The sequence below is a fragment of the Ambystoma mexicanum genome, chromosome 8 (assembly GCF_040938575.1).
Source record: "Ambystoma mexicanum isolate Mex_15411 chromosome 8, UKY_AmexF1_1, whole genome shotgun sequence".
In the NCBI taxonomy this organism is placed as follows: domain Eukaryota; kingdom Metazoa; phylum Chordata; class Amphibia; order Caudata; family Ambystomatidae; genus Ambystoma; species Ambystoma mexicanum.
In genome coordinates this window covers 327,445,949-327,465,788 of record NC_090929.1, presented here as the reverse complement: position 1 = coordinate 327,465,788, position 19,840 = coordinate 327,445,949, and the positions used below count along the sequence as shown (strand labels likewise).

The window sequence follows — 19,840 nt, the reverse complement described above, 5'->3', positions numbered from 1 at the left end:
TCTATAGTTGCTGACCTGGCTTTCATCTATTGGATTTATTTTATTTTACCTGGTGCTAGTTATTCCTTATTCGCCCCATCCCATAGGGCTTCTCCCAACCCCCATTGGTTCCCCTTCATTGCATCCCATGCTGTCATTTCTTCCTCTCCGTGCTATCATTCCTCATTTCTTCCCTCAAAGCAAAATGTATCATGCAATAAACAACTACAAACGCAAAAACGATTGGCTTTGCCAATGCTTGTTGACTCCACTTAAGGCACCGACAAGCTCGGTCTGCGTTTTTTCACCTGGGAAGTCTCCCCTCCTCCCTCCCCTCCCCTCCCCTCCCCTCCCATCCCCTCCCCTCCCCTGTCTTCTTGATGGCGGTTTGCTTGGGAGGGCTCTTCAGCGCTCCTAGTCCTATGGCCTACGGGCCGTGTTTTGGATGGCACGTAACGTGTAATGCATGTGATGTGGACGCTTTGCGAGGTCCGTTCTTCTAATGGGAGCTAATCTCTTGCGGGTATGAGTTGATCCTGTTGTGCTGTGATCAGAAACTTTCAGGAATTGCAGCCGCTGTAGTAACTTATCGCTGTAAAAGCCTGCTGCTTTTCCTCGAGTGCAGACCACGCTGCGCTAAAGAACAGACATGGGCACGCTGTTACGGGGTATCTCCGCTATGGTGGGAGGACTCCAGAAGCGCCAAAGAACTCCTGTCGTTTTTGCGTCGATAGGTAAGTGCTAATGTCTCCTGTTCATCACCACACACCGTGCCTTTTCAGGCAGACACACGTGTAATTTTCACCTTTTTATCACATTAGATGCGTATGTTTTTGTTTCAAGATTTTTGAAATAATATATCTGATTTTTTTAGATTGGAAATAAAACTGACCCCAATAGCCTTCCAGTCAAATTAGCATGTGTGCATTGCAATTAATGTGCCACGCATACTACCACCCCTTAGTGTCAATAAGCAGTGCAGTGCCCTCTTGTCAAGTCTACAAATTGCTTTTCTTTTAGAGAGAATAAATCCATAGCTCTCAACTTTTTGAGTCACCAGGCCAATTTAAAACAGATGATTTTTGTTTTGGCCTGGTGAAAGCACTTTGACGCCTATAGGCAGGTAAGGGGCTTGGCGATTAATTTGAACTGACTCCATTGCAGATGCCACCTGTCAAAAGCCTGTGAGTGGAGAGGCATGACAGACCCTGTTTTGCCAGATAAGTGTCCATCCAGTCTCTGGATGGGACCTTGAATGTTGGCATGTCCACACTTAGAATTGTGAATATTGGCATGTCCAGACTTGGATAGGACTTTGAATATTAGCATATCCACACTTAGATAGAATTGTGAATATTGGCATGTCACACTTGGATAGAATTGTAAATATTAGCCTGCGTCGCATCTAGATAGGACTTTGAATGTTGGCATGCCTGCAACTGGGTGAAACTTGATTGTTGGCATATGCCACACTTAGAAGTAGTGGATATTGGCCTGCGCCGCATCTGGATGGGACTGTGAATCTTGGCATGCCCACACCTAGATGGAATCCTAAGCATTGGTCTGCGCCGCATCCAGATAGAGTTGTGAGGGTCGGCAGGTGCCACACTTGGACAGAACTGTGAATGTTAGCATGCTAAAGGTCCGGTAACCCACTAACCAATATAAGCTCAAACTCTGCATACTTATCTCACTCAAAAAACTCACACAACCATCTCTCGCACAACAAGCCACACGCACTTCACAACACTGCAACAACACATAAGCCGGAGCAACAGCACACGCGGACTGACGCCGATCCAATGCCCGCACCAAAGCTCAGCATCTGGTGTATACCGAGTTGAAGCTGCCAACAGAACACCACTCCTCTTATTATCCTACTCCCTCTTCACCTTACTAACCCATCCCACCTTATCATTTACAGATCCGCCAGAGCGTCTGGGGACCAATTCCATTGGTGACAGTGCGCGGTACAAATACCTTTAACATTTCCAAGGCATCATCCTTCAGTTTGTGCATCCCAATTATTGTTTCCACATCCTAATGCTTGTGACGCATTTGAACTAAATATCTTCAGTGTAAACTCAAATATCATAATCCCCACTTTGGACTCGAAAGTGCCCTGGAGTTTCTGTCTTTTGTAAGGTTGTGTTAGGACTATGTAAAAACATAATTGTATAAGATTAAAGCATTCTGACCATGGGACAGTACATTTCTTCATGAAGATAAGGATTGTTGCCCAATGTTATTCCCTGATTGCAGGAGGTAATCTTCATTACACAGAGTCCTCATCACCTCCCTCCCTTTGTGCGCTCGTAATTGGTGCCCGCAAGCCCTGCTCATTTCTGAAAGTACCCCAGCCATGGAACACTGCGGCTGGTTGACCTGGACCCCAGGGTAGGGTGACCAGACGTCCCGGTTTTTCAGGGACATCGCCCGGTGTCCCAAGAGATTTTTGAAAATTTAATGAACCCCGTCCCGGGATTGGATGAGCGTGTGGCTGCACTCCTGGTTTTTGCCGGGATCTGATTCAGAAATCATGAAAACAGGGGCCTGGCGCGACTCTTCCTATGCGTGAAGGCTTTTCACACCCTCATTGCCCCTTCCCTTGGTCGCTCTCCTCCAACGAGAGGAGTGTCCCTGGAACACACACCCCGTAACAGGCCAGCGACACTATAGTTTCCCGTTTGTGCTTTACTGTAGTCCTACTATGTCTATGGCCTGTCCTGTTTTTTAACTTTATTTTAAATCTGGTCACCCTACCCCAGGGATGTAATTTCACAAAAATGCCAGGGATAGGTGAAGTGGCATTACACAACCCTTGAACCCCTGATGACATCACAGGAAGTGATGTCATTTGACCCCACCCCAAATGACATCACAAGAAGTGATGGCAAACAACCTTCAGATTTTTCAGATGCATCACCCATGTTTCCAGGCGCTCTCATTTCAGCCAAATATAAGAACCGAGGCACAGAAGGAGACGTGATTTGTCCACGATCACACATTTGGGGAATGTCAGTTCCATATTTGACGTGGGATCTATATGTAAAACATACATATTGCAGTACTTTTAACAGGGTAGCCTTAATCTCTAACGCAGGCTACAGTTAGTGTATGAAACATCGATAGATCAATGGACACAGAAGTACTCGTTATCTCTGGCGTTGCTGTGTTAAACAAGCCAGAAAAAGCACTGACTTGGAGAGGCGTGCGCTACTTTTTACACAGGAGCAAAATGCTGCATGAGCAAGGCTTAAAAATTAAATAATTGTCCAGGATTTAGTCTTAACAAAATTCCCTGCTTATAAATGTATCTGAGTCGTCTGCTACAACTACAAAAGAAGAAACCTATTAGACTGGAATGCGTGCACACAGCGCAGTGGACCTATATCTTTGCTGGAGCATAATACCTGGGAAAGGTTCTTTATTTACCCAAGACCTCCCCTCCCCCCATAGTTTGTATTATCTAAGCGTAATACTTGGTGCCATAGGACTGAAAAATCCCCCAGCATTTAATGTAATATCATTGCAGCAAACATAAATCCGTGGCACCACACAGTTGTTTTAAATTGAGAACACCCACGAGTTGCTTCTCACCCGGGGACTCACTGGCAGACTTCATGGTGTGCACTGCACACTACTACCCCGTTGTCGGACAATGGCGTAGCACAACATTTTGGTGCCCCCCTGCGGGCCCTGCTGTGGGCCCCCCCCAAGCTCCTTAATAAAGAACAGGGCACGCCCCGGGCCACCACGTGTGTGCAATGTCCATGATGATTATGCCGCTGCAGGGGCATGCACTACTGCAAGTGAAGGAAGTAAGTATGTTTTTTAATCAAAGCTTTAATGTTTCACGTCGTGTAGAAAGAAGGGGGCGGTGCCTGGTCCACAAATATACCAGTTGTTGTTTTGGATGGTGTAAATATTTGCCACAAGTATGCAAATGCGACTGAGCGTAGCGACAGAGCCCGAACTAATGGAAATGGCTTTGGAGGTTGGGGGGGATCCTTCCCCCTTCCCTGAGAAAATGTTTTGAGTAATGGGTTAAAATGGCGCATTGCACAGCACACTTTCTGTGAAAATGTGGGTAAAAGGCCATAAATGTTGGTTAATGCCAACAATCGGTTTTGTAGAGTGTAGGGTAAATCATGATAAAAAGTACAATCGATGCAAGTGTACAGGGCATTTCCCAATGCATTATCATGCTGGTCCTTGCAATATATACCAGTATAAAAAAACTTTTTTCTGCTGGCTGTGCCCATACATTTCCATTCTGGCTCAACTAATATATGCTAGTATTTTCATATAAGACCATACTCGTGTTCGCTTTAAGATGTTCTTTTATAGTATAAAAACTGGCTCTGCCAATACATGCCAGTACTCCTATGTAAGAACATACTTCTGTTGGTTTGGATATTAAAAGCGGCATGTCACAATATGAAAGCCTGTCCAAACTGGTTCCAATGAAAGCCAGTCTAGACCCATAAGAACACCTATCCTGCTTGATTCATTATAGAAGCTTAGTTAAAAAAAAGTCATGCTACAGTAAAAATATACACAGGCCACTACACCAAGACACCAGTCTACCGAGGTAACACTACTTGTCATGCCACAGTAAGCAATGGCTAGACTGACTGCATCAAAATGCCAGTCTAGCCAGGTAATGCCACTCATGAACTTGGCTTTGCCCAAAAATACCATTAAAACATACAAAGTCAATAAAGGATGTGTCAAAAATGCTATAGTGATCCCCAGTCTCTCGGCCTTAAACACACATGCATCCCCTTTCAACCACCCATATATCTCCTCTCAAGTTCGTTCACACTGCATTCACCACTCAGGCACACATCCACCCACAACACACACTACCGCATTCATACTCATTCACCCACCAGTCGCTCACTCACACCTTCTCTTACATCCAGTCATTGCATTCTCTACACAGGCACACACCCACCCACCCAGAACATTCAAAACACACCATCACATTCAAAAACATATATTTCTTTGAACATTTATTTATTTAAATTTTACTTTAATTATGTAATAATATACACTTTAAACAACCTGACAAGCTTCTTCTGTGTGCTTGCTCTAATGAAAGCTTGACTTCATACCCCCACCCCAAACCCCCCTCCCCATCCCAACAGGTAACTGTTAACAACTGCACAGCCTCTTCCCGCTCTTCATACAGCCTCACAGTACCTATGCTTGGTATGCAGGCTTGTAGGCTTGCAGGCTTCCATAGTTTACTTGTCTGGTCGACATCTATCGTGGGGGATACACTTCCTGGTTAGGGGTGTCACGGTATTAGTTTTATGACGGTACAATACTCTTCTTGCCAAATGACGGTATATAATTGGTTATCGCGGTATAGCAGGTGGAGTGAACTAAATTGTCAGATTTATCATCACAAAGAAAACCAGGCACCCAGGGCCAGAATTGGGCTTTTCAACATACTTTCCACTGAAATGCCACCCCTTGCTTCCACCAAACACACACACGTGTGGAGAGGAGGAGGGCTGGGGGGGGGGAAGAGCCCTGCTGCGACTGGCAAAGCATACTTAATAGCTTTTCTTAAGTGGTCATTTAGGCTTTTAGCTCCCCCACTGGTTACTGGTGAAGATGAACATGTGGCCATCTTGATAACCTGCATGCCACAGATCAATGGAGTCTGATGGTAGTATACGTTTGTGCGCATAGACACACACACGCACTCACTCTCTCTTTACGTTACAGCCATTAGTTTACTTGCGGGCCAAAAGGTGTTCAGTAATCACGGACATGTTACCCTTTTGTATGGCAGCAGGGAATTCCCACAGAGATGAGTACATTTCACAGTGTGACTTATTATATGTAAATTCAATGATGGAACCAGGGAAATCCCCCATTGTCATATGTTTAACATTATCCATTATAAATATATAAACCCCAAAGCCGCCAACCCAAAGTAAACCCTTTCCCTTCTTGGCACTGTATTTATTCTTCCTATTGCTAACATATTGATTTTGTGTCAGGCACGTGTGGTTTATGGAATGGCATTAAAAACTGCTCCAACTGAAACTACTTGGCAGACGGCACATCCAACGGTGCAAGACCAAGACTGCGCAGCACTTGCTTACTGCAGCCTTTCCAAATCAGATTGAAAAGCACACTTAGCGGTATGAACGGTATACCGGTATAAACAATGTGACGGTTATTATTGTTCAATTAAGTGGTTCACGGTATCTTTAACGGTATACCGTAATACCGTTACATCCCTATTCCTGGTGCACCTGTGGTAGTTGTAAACCGTTCTTGTATGAGTAATCTCCAGTCTGTTATGGCAGTTATTCCTTCTGCCTTGCCCCAATGGGTAGTCATTTGCCAAACCGAGGTTTCCGCCATCCCATCACATTCATACTCATTCACCCACCCTCACTTACACCTTCTTTTACATCCACTCATTGCATTCTCTAAACAGGCACATATCCACCTACAACATTCAAAACCACACCATCACATTCATATTCATTCACTCACCAGTCACACACTCGCACCTTCCCTTACAGCCACTCATTACATTCTCTACACAGGCACACAGCCACCCACAACATTAAAAAACACATGACTATCCTATGGAAAAGTTGATCTAGCCTGCTTCCACATACGATTAGCCTATGGAAAAGTTGATTTAGCCTGCTGCCACATACGATTCGAACTAGTAATTGTACACAATTACACACTTCCGCACCTATGACATCAGGTAAGCCCAACCGAGAAAGCTGATATATTCCACTGATACCCATCAACCAGCTATATCGAGACTTCTGCAACCTGCTTGGAGAACCCCCAACCTAAGTACCCCATCCACAAATTAGCCACTGTCAGTCTCGCTACAATGCTAAAACTCCTATAATGTTCCCGTTCTGCCTAATGCTCTGCACAGGAGGCCACTTCATCAAGGTTAATGATGGCCTAGCCAGGCTAGGATGCCAGCGCCATTACCCATTACCCTGCCCCACCCCATTCCTACCATCCCTCCCCCTATTCCCGTCCACGACCGATTACAATTATGTTACAAAGACCAGCGCCACCACTCCATCTGATCCTACCTCCCCTAGCCCGTACCACCCACCCACCCTACTACCCATTGGCATTAAGAACAACAACAAAACTATACCCTCTTTGGGTACTACTAGACTCAATAGACTTGGAGCCAGAACCAGATCTAACCATCCAGCACCCAGGCCCACTGCAACCACACCCATTTTAACAATGCCTATGCCACATAACCGCCAAATCAAAATTTCCACCAACAAGTATAATAAATCCACCACAAAAATATCAAACTCAACCCAGTCCTCCAACCCCAAGACCACACCACCCCACCCCATGACCACACTCTTAACATTAAAGGCGCACTTATCAATGCACGATCCCTCAGAGCACACGCCACAGAAATTCACGACCTCATTGTAAACTATCAACTTGACATGCTATTAATTACTGAAACCTGGTTGCACCTGGCTGCAGGCCCGCTATTAACCATTGCCATCCCACAAGGGTACAGTAATCTCAGAACAGATAGGAACAAATTCCAAGGAGGTGGAGTGGCCATTATAGCTAGAACCTCGCTACAATTCAGAGCCTGACCACTGGAAAAAATACAGGGCTATGAACTCCTATTAGTCAAACTCACCCCCAACCCTAAAACCACTACTAACTTCCTAGTAGTATACAGATCACCCAATAAAAACACCCACCCCAACCTAGACATCCCATTACTGCTTACGCCCCTCATTAAGCCCAAAACAGAATGCATCATCCTAGGGGACATCAACCTATGGTACAATGATCCGCTGATACGGATGCCACTGCGTTCCGCACAGCCATGAACTTCATTCAACCGATTAAAGACCCCACGCATACTAAAGGTAGAACGCTGGACTGGATCCTCGCCCTGAACTCTCAAGTCACTATCGACTCCATCTTCCCTGTAGGGTGGTCAGACCACTTCGTTATAAGCTTCACATTGGACCATAGCAATACGGACCCCACTAGCCCTAAGCCACCTGAGCCATTTGAAGCCAGAAATATCAAAAAGCTCTCTGCAGATATTCTATCCCCTGTCCTGAGCACAGCATTAGCCAATATCATCCCTAACACTAATAATCCTAATAATTTAGCAGATTGCTACCAACAAAGCCTCACCCTAACCATTGATTTAGTCGCTCCAGTTAACACTAAAACTCGGAAACCTGATAAACGCTCATGCTTTTGGTTTGACGAAGAATTAGCCTCCCTCAGACGCATAAAAAGATCTCTTGAACATATACATAGGAAAGCTAACCGCCCACAATCAGCAAAGGCCTCTGAAACAGCCAATAAAATCTACAAATCTGCGATAATCTTTCATAAAGCAAATACATTCAACCTGCACATTACCAATGCCAACTCTAACAGTAAAGAGCTTTTCTCTATCCTTGGAGAACTTGAGAATCCTGACCAAGCTATAGCACCAGACAATAACAGTAAAGCCTGGTGCACTACAATACAAGACGCACTAGCCTCCAAAATAATGCTCCTACAAAAGAAAATCGACAGTAAACAAATAGTCCTTGCTGAAAAAAACAACCCTCAACATTGCCATCATCCCCATTAATTCCCCTTTTTACTTCACCCCAGTCGCCAACAAGAAGTGCTAGATACTATAATTAAACTCAAAGCCTCAAACAGCAAAGAAGACAAATTCCCATCCCATCTAGTTAAGATGTGTGCCCCCTTCCTATTACCCATCATCACCGAATTTATCAACGCTTCACTCAGCTCTAATATAGTCCCTACCAGCATAGAAAAAGCCTGGGTAACACCCCTCCTAAAAAAAAAAATTAAAAAAATGACCCTGGACCCTTCAATCCCCACCAACTACCGTCGAATAACCACTGTCCCATTCCTCCTGAAAATCATTGACAAAGTAGCATATTCCCAGATCCAAAACCAACTATTGGGGGACCGACAGTCAGGATTCCGCCCCAACCACAGTACGGAAACAGCTCGACTCGACCTGAAGATCCAAATGGATGCTTCCAGAGAATCGGGCAATTTATGCCTACGCATGTTACCTGACCTATCAGCGGCTTTCGACCTGGTCGACCATGACAAACTCTGTGCTTTCTTAGCCAACAACTTCAATTTGTCAAATAATGCCTCTGACTGGATCAAATCTTTCCTCGCAGACAGGACCTCAAGAGTGGCCATTGGTAAAGAATCAGCGGACCCACTACCAGTCCCCTTAGGCGTCGTGCAAGGTTCCTGCCTATCACCCACCCTCTACAACGCCTACACTAAACTACTATTTGCAGCGCTGGATGCCATGGTTGTCATCTACACCAACTTCGCAGACGACACACAGATCCTCATCTCGCTAACAGGTATTCACGAGCAAGACACACTCCTTATTAATAAAATCTACTCACTAATCCAAAACTGGATGGCTAACAGCCTCTGTCTCAATGATGACAAAACGGAGCTATTAATACCAGGTTCCTCATTTAAAATAGCCTCCCTACAGCCTGCCTACTCGTCGTTCACCATTGATGGCACCACAATTCCGGTACTTAAACAAGCGAAGACACTTGGAGTGTACCTAGACGCCACTTTAACCATGACCAAACATATCAACACTCTAGCCTCCTCTACTTCCGACACCTCCAAACTAATCTTACTTAGTCGCAAATTCCTCACTACTAATAACTGTGTTACACTAGCAAGAGCACTCATACTCTCTAAGCTAAACTATTGTAACATCCTCTTCCTAGGCACATCCATCACCAGCCTGGCCAAGCTCCAACTTATGCAGAACAAAGCCCTACGTGCGGCACTAGGTATAAAAAAAAAAAAATCAGACCACATCTCCAATATCAGGAGAGCTAACCATTGGCTTCCCATTAAATCAAGACTACTCTTTAAAACCCTTAGTATCACTCACAAATGTATCAACAACAAAGCGCCAAAATATCTCCTCAATACAGTCACCAAGAAAAACCACACTAGACTCCTCAGATCGAACAACAGTGAAAATCTCGAAATCCCACGATACAAAAGAGAAAAAGCAGGTGGGAGCAGCTTCAAAGTTCTCGCTCCTAGGCACTGGAACGCCCTTCCCACCAACATCAAGAATGAAACCTCCTTTCCACTATTAAGAAAATCACTCAACACCTGGTTATTTAATGAGTCTAATGTACATAGAACCCGACCAATGCAGACTTAACTCTCTTGACCTTGTATATACTTGTTTTAGAAATGTATAACTGTAATCTCGGTTTTATTAATGTACTCTACCTTAAGATTGTACCTGCCATTGTCTGTAACTACGCTGTGATACCTCAGGGTCTGGGCGTATATGATCACCTTCATACTTATTCACACGCACCTTTTCTTGAAACCACTCATTGCATTCTCTACACTGCCACACACGCACCCAAAACATTCAAAAACACACATCGCATCTCTTTTCATTCACCCACCATTCACATGGATACATCTGACACACACTTCACCCATGTAGCAAAATAAATGTGTGTATTTTTTTTTACAGCCTTCTTACCTTTTTCTTGCAGCTTCGGTCCGTCCTTCCAGGCTCCTCTGTGCTGCTCACAAACTGGAACCAGGAAGCTGAGTAAGCTTCCTGGTTCATGTATGTGAGCTGTGAGAAAGCCAAGGGAGAGAGGTTGGAGCTGATTTCCTTTTGAAAAGGGTTTTATTTATTTATTTTACAATTTTGTTTTTAGTTTTTTTATTTATTATAATTTTTTTAAAATTCTTTAAAATCATTGGAGGCGCATGGGAGTCCCAAGGGGTTGCAAACTATGTTGCAGGGGTCGCAGTTGTGACCCCTGGTAACCACCAAATGACATCCATGCTGGACCCCTGTTGGGGCAGGGGGAGGTGAAGAGGAACAGTAGATGTAGTGTAATGAAGATTACCCAATCCCTCTTCCTTGTCACCTTTTTTAACTTGTTAATCATATCCAAGCGACCCACATCAAGCTGCTGGCTGGACCAATTACAATAAAAAAGACCCACAAAGCACAGCGGGACTGCTGCAATACACACATTTGAGGACCCTGCCAATAAGCGCAGAAAACAACATAGTTTGAGGGAGAAATATTACGGTGCCGCTGACAGGTGCCCCTCCTTCGACGTAGGGCCACACTCCTCCCACCCACAAGCGGTAATGAGGCACAAATGTGTGTTCCGAGCCCCATGTGCCTGCTCATCTGCAACAGGATTCCCCTTGCCTCGGATTGTGCTGCTGCCATACCCCTGGTAGATCTCCCCGGCATCAAAGCGGGGAAGGGGCATCCCAGCCCTTGTGTGTGCTTCCACAATGGCGGTTCGGACACATTTGCCCAAGGTGGCATAGGAAGGGCCCCCCCCTCCCGCCATACCAGACTTGACCAGGAGAGATTTGCATCTCCTAATGAGGCGAAACCCTTCTCAAGTATATGAGGGCCGCCCTATGGGCTCTGTTGAGGGATCTGGAAAGAACACCGGAAGACAGATGTTTGATTCATATAAGATGCTGATAAACCCTGGGGAAGAAAGGGAGGCTCTGTCTGCAGAACCAACCTATCAGAAAGCATGTATAATTAGGCTGAGAAGCCAAGAAGGACCTAATTATAGAGGTCCCTAGTCCACAAATTCATGCGTTTTATAATCTAAGCCCCTGGTGCTAGAGCCGTCACCATGATGTTTTCAAATGCCAGATCTAAGATCCATTCTTCATGTCTGTGTTTCACTTCAATAACTGCTGTGCAGGCCACTTCTTCGGCCATGGCTTGGAGAAGCAATTCAAAGTCCTTCAAAACTGAGTTAGCTGTATAAGCGATATATGCAGCAGAGCGCAGCGCCAAGCTTCACCCTGCAACAGGTTTTTTTCACGGCATGCTTAGCCTTGTGGTCAATCGCATCTGTTGGTGATGCCCTTTCTGTGTGTACAATCAAATCCAACAAGCCTGGATAAACCTGCACGGACGTTGCCAGGAACACATATTCCCTCTCAAGGTCGTACATCTTCATTAGGAACTTCGGGATGGAGGTCTTGTCCACTTCTGCCCATTGCCGCAAAATCGCATCCCATATATCATCGTCCAGTGTTAAGCAAGCAAGCTTCTTTCTCCTATAATGGTGCCTGAACCAGGAGGATGAAGGGGCAGCTAGGGTAGTAAAATCAAGGTTTTCTCTAAGATGCGCTTTGTTGTTCTGCACTGTCTATTTAGGAACGCAGTGTCCTCTAACATCAACGTTCCTGCACTCCTTCCTTTTATTCCTCAGGGCAGAAGACCTGGAAGATGATGGAAGTAGTAGTCGAAGATCTTCTGTAGGACCTCCTTCTTTGTTTTCCTCCCTTAGCCAGAATCCGTCCAGCCGTTTCTGGGACACTCTGTGGCCACGGGGATTATGGCACCTGTGTCTGGGATTCCTGTCATTTTTAACTTTCGTTGTATAACGCAGTGAAGAATACATTCCCAACAACACAAGCACACCTTTCTCACTGCCACTTAACTGCTACCTTTTGAGATGCGGAAGCCTGCCCAGCCTGCCTTCTGCTCCCGGTAGGGCACTGAATGCTGGCTGGCTTTGTGCTCTTAAACTGGCCCAGCCCGTCTCCAGGCAGTGAATTCATTCTGGAAGGTGACTCTGGTGCGACCCTGTCACCCGTGGAGCCTGAGGGAGAGGGTTTGCGGCCCTGCTGCTTTTCCTCTGTGACTGGGTACTGTGGGCCCTGCCAACAGCTTGTCTGCGTAAGCAAAAGGAAACGAGCATTGGCTTTGCCAACAGTTTGGGCTCTTCATCTTCTAAAACTTTATTTAGCCATAAAAGTGCATACATGAGAAATAAAACAGTTGAATCATAAAAAGTATATTCAAATGATAAGAACCGGTATTTCATAAAATACAAGTGAACTCAGTGGAGCGGCTGGATCATGAAAAGTACATTCAAATATTAGAAACAATTATTTCATCAAATACAGATGAACTCAACACGACATGTTAAATATAGCAGCATTTTGGTATCATAGTAGAAATACAAAACGTAACTGATTTTAAATCGAGGAGAGAACTCCCGAAGCTCCGTCTACTGGTACATAATCGATTGCACAATCTTGCTTCAAAGTAACCAGGCTCTATGTATAAAATGGGCTGTTGCACAAATTACATTCAAGTCCGTGCACTGCCTCAAATGTTTCACAGCCGATACTGTTTGTCGAACCTCTGCTTCCCTCAAAATCTGTTTAATATACTTTCTTCTCAGGTTCATTGATCCAGGACAAATCAACAGGAAATGGACAGTTGACTCATTAACAGCCCCACATAGAGGACATATGCTTTTGTTGAATGGTTGCCATTTTTTGTGAAAGGGGCAACAGGTAATATACCCAATCTAAATCTTGGGTAAAGTGACCTTTCGAATGGGGGCGAGATAATGTCTAAATATTGTTTGGAACCTGGCAACATCCTCGCCTCGAGATACTCCAAACCCAACTTCAGGTTAGCGGCATCCTGTATCGGAGCCTCTCTGCTCCTTAACTTTAGGTTGGATTTCATTACCTGGGATGTTATAGGTTCACGTGGGTTTTCCCATAGGCCTGGAACTTCCAGTTCTTGGCAAGTAGCCTTGAAATGACGTGCCCACTTAGGGCCTGATTCACAGAAGCATTTTACAATGTCGCAATCCCATTGGAAAACGCTCTGTGAATAAGGCCCTCAATACTTTTGCTGCATCCAAATCCCAAAAATATGACCGTGCATCCCTATGGGGTGCTAAACCATATTGCTTCCATAATCTAGTGCGAATCAAGAATGAGACCGGGACCAAACCAAGTTCCAAGTACACCAAGGCTGTGGACGCACTAACAGGTCATAGTGACCGTTTTTTTACACATTTATGCTCATAGATTTAAATCTCGGATATATCGCCATGACCCCAGAACTCAGACCCATATATCGCAGCAGGCGGGACTTTCGAAACGATTCAGGGCTGGGGAGATAGCTCCACCGCCATGTTTTACATGGAAAGACAGTATAGCACCACGCACTTTCTCGAAGATGATAGAAGCTTTCTGAATTTGGGCTGCCCATCCTCCTGTTTCCTGGAATCTCAGCCCTAAGTAGTGTTTGACCTGCTCTAGTAACCCACCATTCATTTCCAGTCTCATTCGTTTATCTGTAGAGTGAGGAGGTTTAAACGCCATGACCTTTGATTTGTCCACATTTAACATAAGACCCAATTCCTCAGATTTATTCACAAAGATTGAGAAAGATTTGTTTAGTCCCTAGGGAGTTGTTGGGCTTTTTTATCGGCATGGAATAGTCATATGCCAGTCACTGCCATAGGGGTATTACCTACCCATTGTTGGTAGCAGGTGCAAAATTGTGTGAGGACCTGGGCATCTAATAGCAGTGCCTGGCAAAAGCTTAAAACGTACGCACAAGCCAAAAATGTTGTCTTTGCCAATGCTTGTACTTCAGTGGCTTTGCCAATGCTTGTTTTTAACAGGACTTCAGTGAAGGACACCCAGAGTGCTTATAAATCGAGTGGCTGAAGGCAGGCCTCGTAAGACATTTTTATTACACCAGTTAGGTGTTCAGTTCCAATTAAGCCATTAACTCTCAGAGTGCTTTGAACAAACGCTGGCAGGCACTGAGTGCCAAGTTTGATGGTAAGGCTTGATTAAAGCGAGCTCAAATAGTTCCCACAAGGAGGTGTTTCGGGCAGGGAGGTGCAAGAATATCCATTTTTTAAATTTTTTTTATTATTCTTCATTTGTTTTAGTTCATTACAATGTTTCAAATATAAATGTGACAAATAAAAACATTTAAAAGAAACCATTCAAAAGGATCTGTGAAATTCATGAGATTCTTGAGCAGCAATACAATTCTTTAGCAGCGGTACAGTTCTTAAAATATTTTATGAACAGTTACAATTAAAGCAAAACACTTTGTCATTTCCATTTAAAGTGAGAATCGCTCTCTCATAATTAATCAATTAAGAACATGGGAACACTTTATATAAATCCTAAGCCTCTAGGCGAATCAAAATTATTACTCCACATTTGATATGCCACATATCCTATTATCCATTACAATCACAAAGAAAAAGACAGTTTCTGCTACATGGTTAAAGATGTTCCACGCCTAACTTTCTTTTCGATTTGCTTCCTATTCCTCTTTCATATACGATAAACACCCTGTCGCATTTAAACCATCATCTTAGGAATCCCTATCGAACAATACAGGCGGTTTTAAATCGTCAAGGTGCCATATGCATTTATCGTTTAAGCTCCAATTCACCTTACAGCTAGTGCCTAGCCTGATGGCGAACCTCCCTATCCAGATCATTTCAACAGATCCTTGCGTCCAGTATTGAAACTTAACGTAACTAGTCCACATACCACAGATACATATCAAATCAATGCCAGCTTTATGGATACTGAATTACCATGGAGGATATTCCACCAAAATGTGTCAGAAAAGACTTTCTCAGTGTTTGAGACACATTTACTGAAGCTACTCAGCCTTTCTACCCTAAGGGATTTGCAGTCCACAACCAGGTGTCTAAGTGTTTCCTTGTCTATGGTGCTGTTACAAAAGCCACAGGGCAATTGTCCCCCCGCTTTGTTATTCCTTATCTCAATTATTTCTCCGGTTAGCATTAAATTAAATCGAAATCTCATGAATGCTATTCTCCATTTTGGATCAGAAAATTGGACTAAGTATGATTCTGCGATCCCCAAGGGTTTCCAATTGGTTATATAGTGGTGAATTTGATATATATATATTTTTTAACAGTTTAACAGGCGCTTCCACCGTAGTGGGTTACACAGCAGAATCTCTAAAGATGTTTCTATTTTACCCAAGGTCAGTGAGCAATTATCATGTAATGCTAGCAACAACTGAGAGTTAGTATTTCCGGCTCTTAATTTGGTCCCCAGTTCATAATACAGACTTTGCCCCGTTTCCAACATTAGATTCCTATATAGGGAAAGTCTCCTCCACTCCACCAAGCTAGTTACAGATTGAAGCCCCAGTTTGTATCTTATGGCCTCCAGAGGTATGCATTTAGGTAAAAAAAAAAAGATCAATGCTCTCCATATTTTAGCTTCAATGTTGCAGAGATCCATTTGTATCCTTGACGGAGAAAATTCCAAGCCATAACATAGTTTTGGAATGACCTTTAGTTTGTAAAATCGGAGCAATGGGAGGAATGAAAACGTACAGAATCTACGATAAACTTTTTTTCATTTGAGTTATCATACACCCCGTACGTTCTAACAGACAATTTCCAACATGTGTTGCTTGAACAGTCACAAACCAGGTAGCCCAGATACCATAATGACCTCCTTATTTCCAATATATGCTTATTTATGAACCAACTGAATACTGGCCGCTTTTTACAATTGGTCAGACACATAATGACAGATTTATTTTCGTTTACAGTCGGCTCATTCCCGGTCAAACAATTAGCAAAGGCTTTTACTTTCCGTTATTATCCAATTGGTGTAATATCTATTAATAAGAAATCGTCAGCATACGCACACCAATTAATATTCAGACCCTCTATTTTCGGCAAAATCAAGGACGCAGCACCCAATATATTTCCGGCTTCCGAGACGTATAAGTTATGTAGTGTGGGGGCAAAGATACACCATTGGCGAAGGCCATTTCATGTGCAGATGTAATGAGAGAGTTGACTTCCACTATTCATACTCACCTGGACCATTGAGCCATCATGTAGTTGTATTAATATGCCCAAAACCTCCCAGGGAAGACCCCAAGAGAGATGTTTGGACCAGAGTAATACTCGATCGACCGGTCAAACGCGAGTGATAGATCCATCGCTGCCATTATAAATAGGCGCTGCGCCCTTGCCGCAAGCCTTTTCTTGCAACAGAGTTACTACTAGGCCCCCTATCTGGGTCCCCATTGCTTTAAGGAAGCCAAACTGTCTGTTCGACAGGATCAAATTAGTATCTGACCATTCAACCACTCGCTTCAAGACCAGGCCAGCAAAAATCTTGGCATCTGCATCCATCAAAGCGATCGGACGGTAATTGGACGGGAGACTCCTGTCTCCTTTCTTGTAAATTGGGATAATGTTTGATAAGTGCCATGATATCGGAATCTGTCTTATGATGATGTTGGTAAACGCCATCATCAATGCATTTGTCCATATCTCAGGATTGGCCATAAAGATGACATTTGCTAGACCATTTGGGCCAGCGGCACGTGAGGAGCTCGAGTTTTGAATTTGCCCTATGATATCTTGTACTGTGGAATTACACGACCAGGGTTGATTTCTTAACTCTGTTATTCTAGCCGGCATAGGGAATGTTTCCGCATATGGGGCACCAAAGTGTCCACCCCATACATCCTGCAATATGCAGTTTGTTTGTGCGGAGACTTGGGAGGATTCAGTATTATTTATCAAATACCAGAATTGGCGAGCTGTACCATCTTTCAGGGCAGATAACATCACTTCATTATCCATTTGCCACATATGAGCCTTGTGGCCCTTCAACCAATTTTTCAATTGTTTTAAACAATGTATTCCTAAACTCTTCCGTTCCCAAGTTAAATTACTGTTCACCAAAACCTCTAATCTCCTTTCTACAGAGATTTTTTTTTAAATTGAACCCTATGGTCAAACACATGCAGATAGGGCTTCTTGCAACCTGTTTTTATTGATTTGGCAATAAGATTACCTATATATTCAGGAAATTTGGCATGTGTAAATCGAGAGCTCCTTTTATGCAAAGGGTCATTATTAAACTCTGTCACAAACACAATATTTATTTTTTCTACATTACGCTTGTGCCATTTAATTCTGTTTTTTGCCATGTTTACTTCCAAGTCAATATGAGTGGACTCTGCCACAGTCTGCTCCTGGTCCACAATTCCAGTGGTTGATGATCGCTTAGTGTATTGTCCAGTATTTTAAATGTGTGGCACGCCTCAAATGGCCATTGTGACATGAAAATGTGACCAATCTCCAATGTCCTACCTCCATCGGACCATGTATGGGAATCCGCGTCCGAACCTAAAACGGAATTGACATGATACAGGCCCCAATTCGTGAATAAATGAAGCCATATGTGACCCTGCAAAGTCTTCCTTATGAGACCCCCGGGACCCCCTACTATTTTACAACCATACTCCTCGTTGGTAACAATTAACACACCCAGATCCGATAAATGGTCTTGATTCACCATTTCTTCTTTTGGTATCTCAGCGTTCAAGTCCCCGGCCACCACTAAATGTAGGCCCCTGTATTTTATTGTCATCTCTGTTTAAAAGTTCATTCAGCTTATCCAAAAAATACTTGAAATCTTGCCCCGGATTACAATATATGTTCACAATAAGAATATAGGACCTACAATGCACTCTTTTTAGCTCCACTACAACTGCAAACAGTCTGTTGAAGGTAGAAATAACTTCCAGAATTTTCCACCCCTCTTCCTTCTTCATGGCCACCAGGAGACCGCCAAACGGGTGACCTCTTACCCCCTTTTTTGCTGGCTGTGATAGACAGTCAAAACCATTGAGGTTACATTCCGTGGTCATCCAAGATTCCTGGATACAATTACTTTTTTAAAATATGCGCATAATTGAATCGAGGATGACACATGGGACATAACTGTCAAATTCCATGATACAAATACAATGTCTTTGTAGTAATTGTCTTGATTAAAGATCTTTCTTCATGGATTTTAGCTGGATATAGAATCTCTTAAGGTGAGTGCTAACCACCTCCAGCTATGTTCGTCACCTACCTTTTGAGAGCTGCACCTGCTGAGTCTTGGTTTCATTCCATACCTGATGCTCCCTCGAGTGTTGATGCTCCCTCTCTGCCTGATTCACAGCTGGCAAACCCGGACTAATGATAAGGATGTCATATCCTAGACGGTTAAACTGAGACACTTCCAACAAAACTGCGTCATAAACTGAACGTGAGTGAAAGACTAATCTAACATGAGCATCAGAATCTGGATGTATAAAATCAATCCACTTAAAATCTGCAGAAGACAGGAGTCTGAGTGCTGGAATCTCGTTCAGAAGGGCTAAACTCTAGTTCAGTTCAAGGAAGGAGGGCCACCAAAGTCAAATAATTAATAATACAGAAGTATGCTTGGGCTATCAGGAAATGCATGTGCCCACCACTGAATAAACTTTAGAGCACTCTGATGTATTGAAATAGGAACAGTCACATTTGAGGCCACTACACTTTCTTGCTCTCGAGATTTCTCATTCAAATCACTCTTGGGGGATCTTTCTTCAGATTCTTCATTTGCCCGTTGCCCCTTACCCCCTATTCCCCCCAATGGGGCAAGACTCCAGTTTGGAGGTAAACCATGCAAGGTTAGAATTACTCCCCGCCCTCCCTGATTCGGGCAGCAGTTGATCTTTAGCCAAGGTATGCGGGAGAGAGTGTTCCCTAGAGGTTAATTGTTCATAGATTGTCTGTGCGATGGCTAATTTAATAAATGCCTCCAATGAGGATTTTTTTACAATTTCCTTGGGGATTTCTAACTCAACCTTATCTTTTGGTATCCCTCCTCCCTGTATCTGGAAGAATCGTGAAATTCAGCTGTCTGAAAAGACTTGGGGTTGGGGGTGTTTTCGGCTTTCACCTTGGCGCCCAGGTAGGTGCACCCACACATGTGAGGTACCGTTTTCATCGGGACACCTGTGGGAACGCAAAACGAGCGACTAACGTACTAGGCCTGATGACATTTCAGATGGTGTTGGAGTGCTGGAGGGTGGTGGGGAGGAGAAAACAAGTAGGGGAGGAGGAGGAGACAAACACGGTTGCTA

At 43.9% G+C, this 19,840-nt stretch overlaps 1 protein-coding gene across 2 annotated transcripts in view; it reads left to right on the top strand.

Annotated features, from left to right (window-relative positions):
- The first annotated feature begins 354 nt into the window (after positions 1–354).
- COQ4 (coenzyme Q4) overlaps positions 355–19,840 on the top strand; it is a 229,727-nt gene continuing 210,241 nt past the window's right edge. The window contains exon 1 of one of the 2 annotated variants that reach the window (XM_069609751.1): positions 355–713. In XM_069609751.1, coding sequence (XP_069465852.1) covers positions 629–713 — 85 coding nt within the window. In that variant the 5' untranslated portion in view covers positions 355–628. The remainder of the gene's footprint in view (positions 714–19,840) is intronic. The other variant, XM_069609750.1, reaches the window with a different exon arrangement.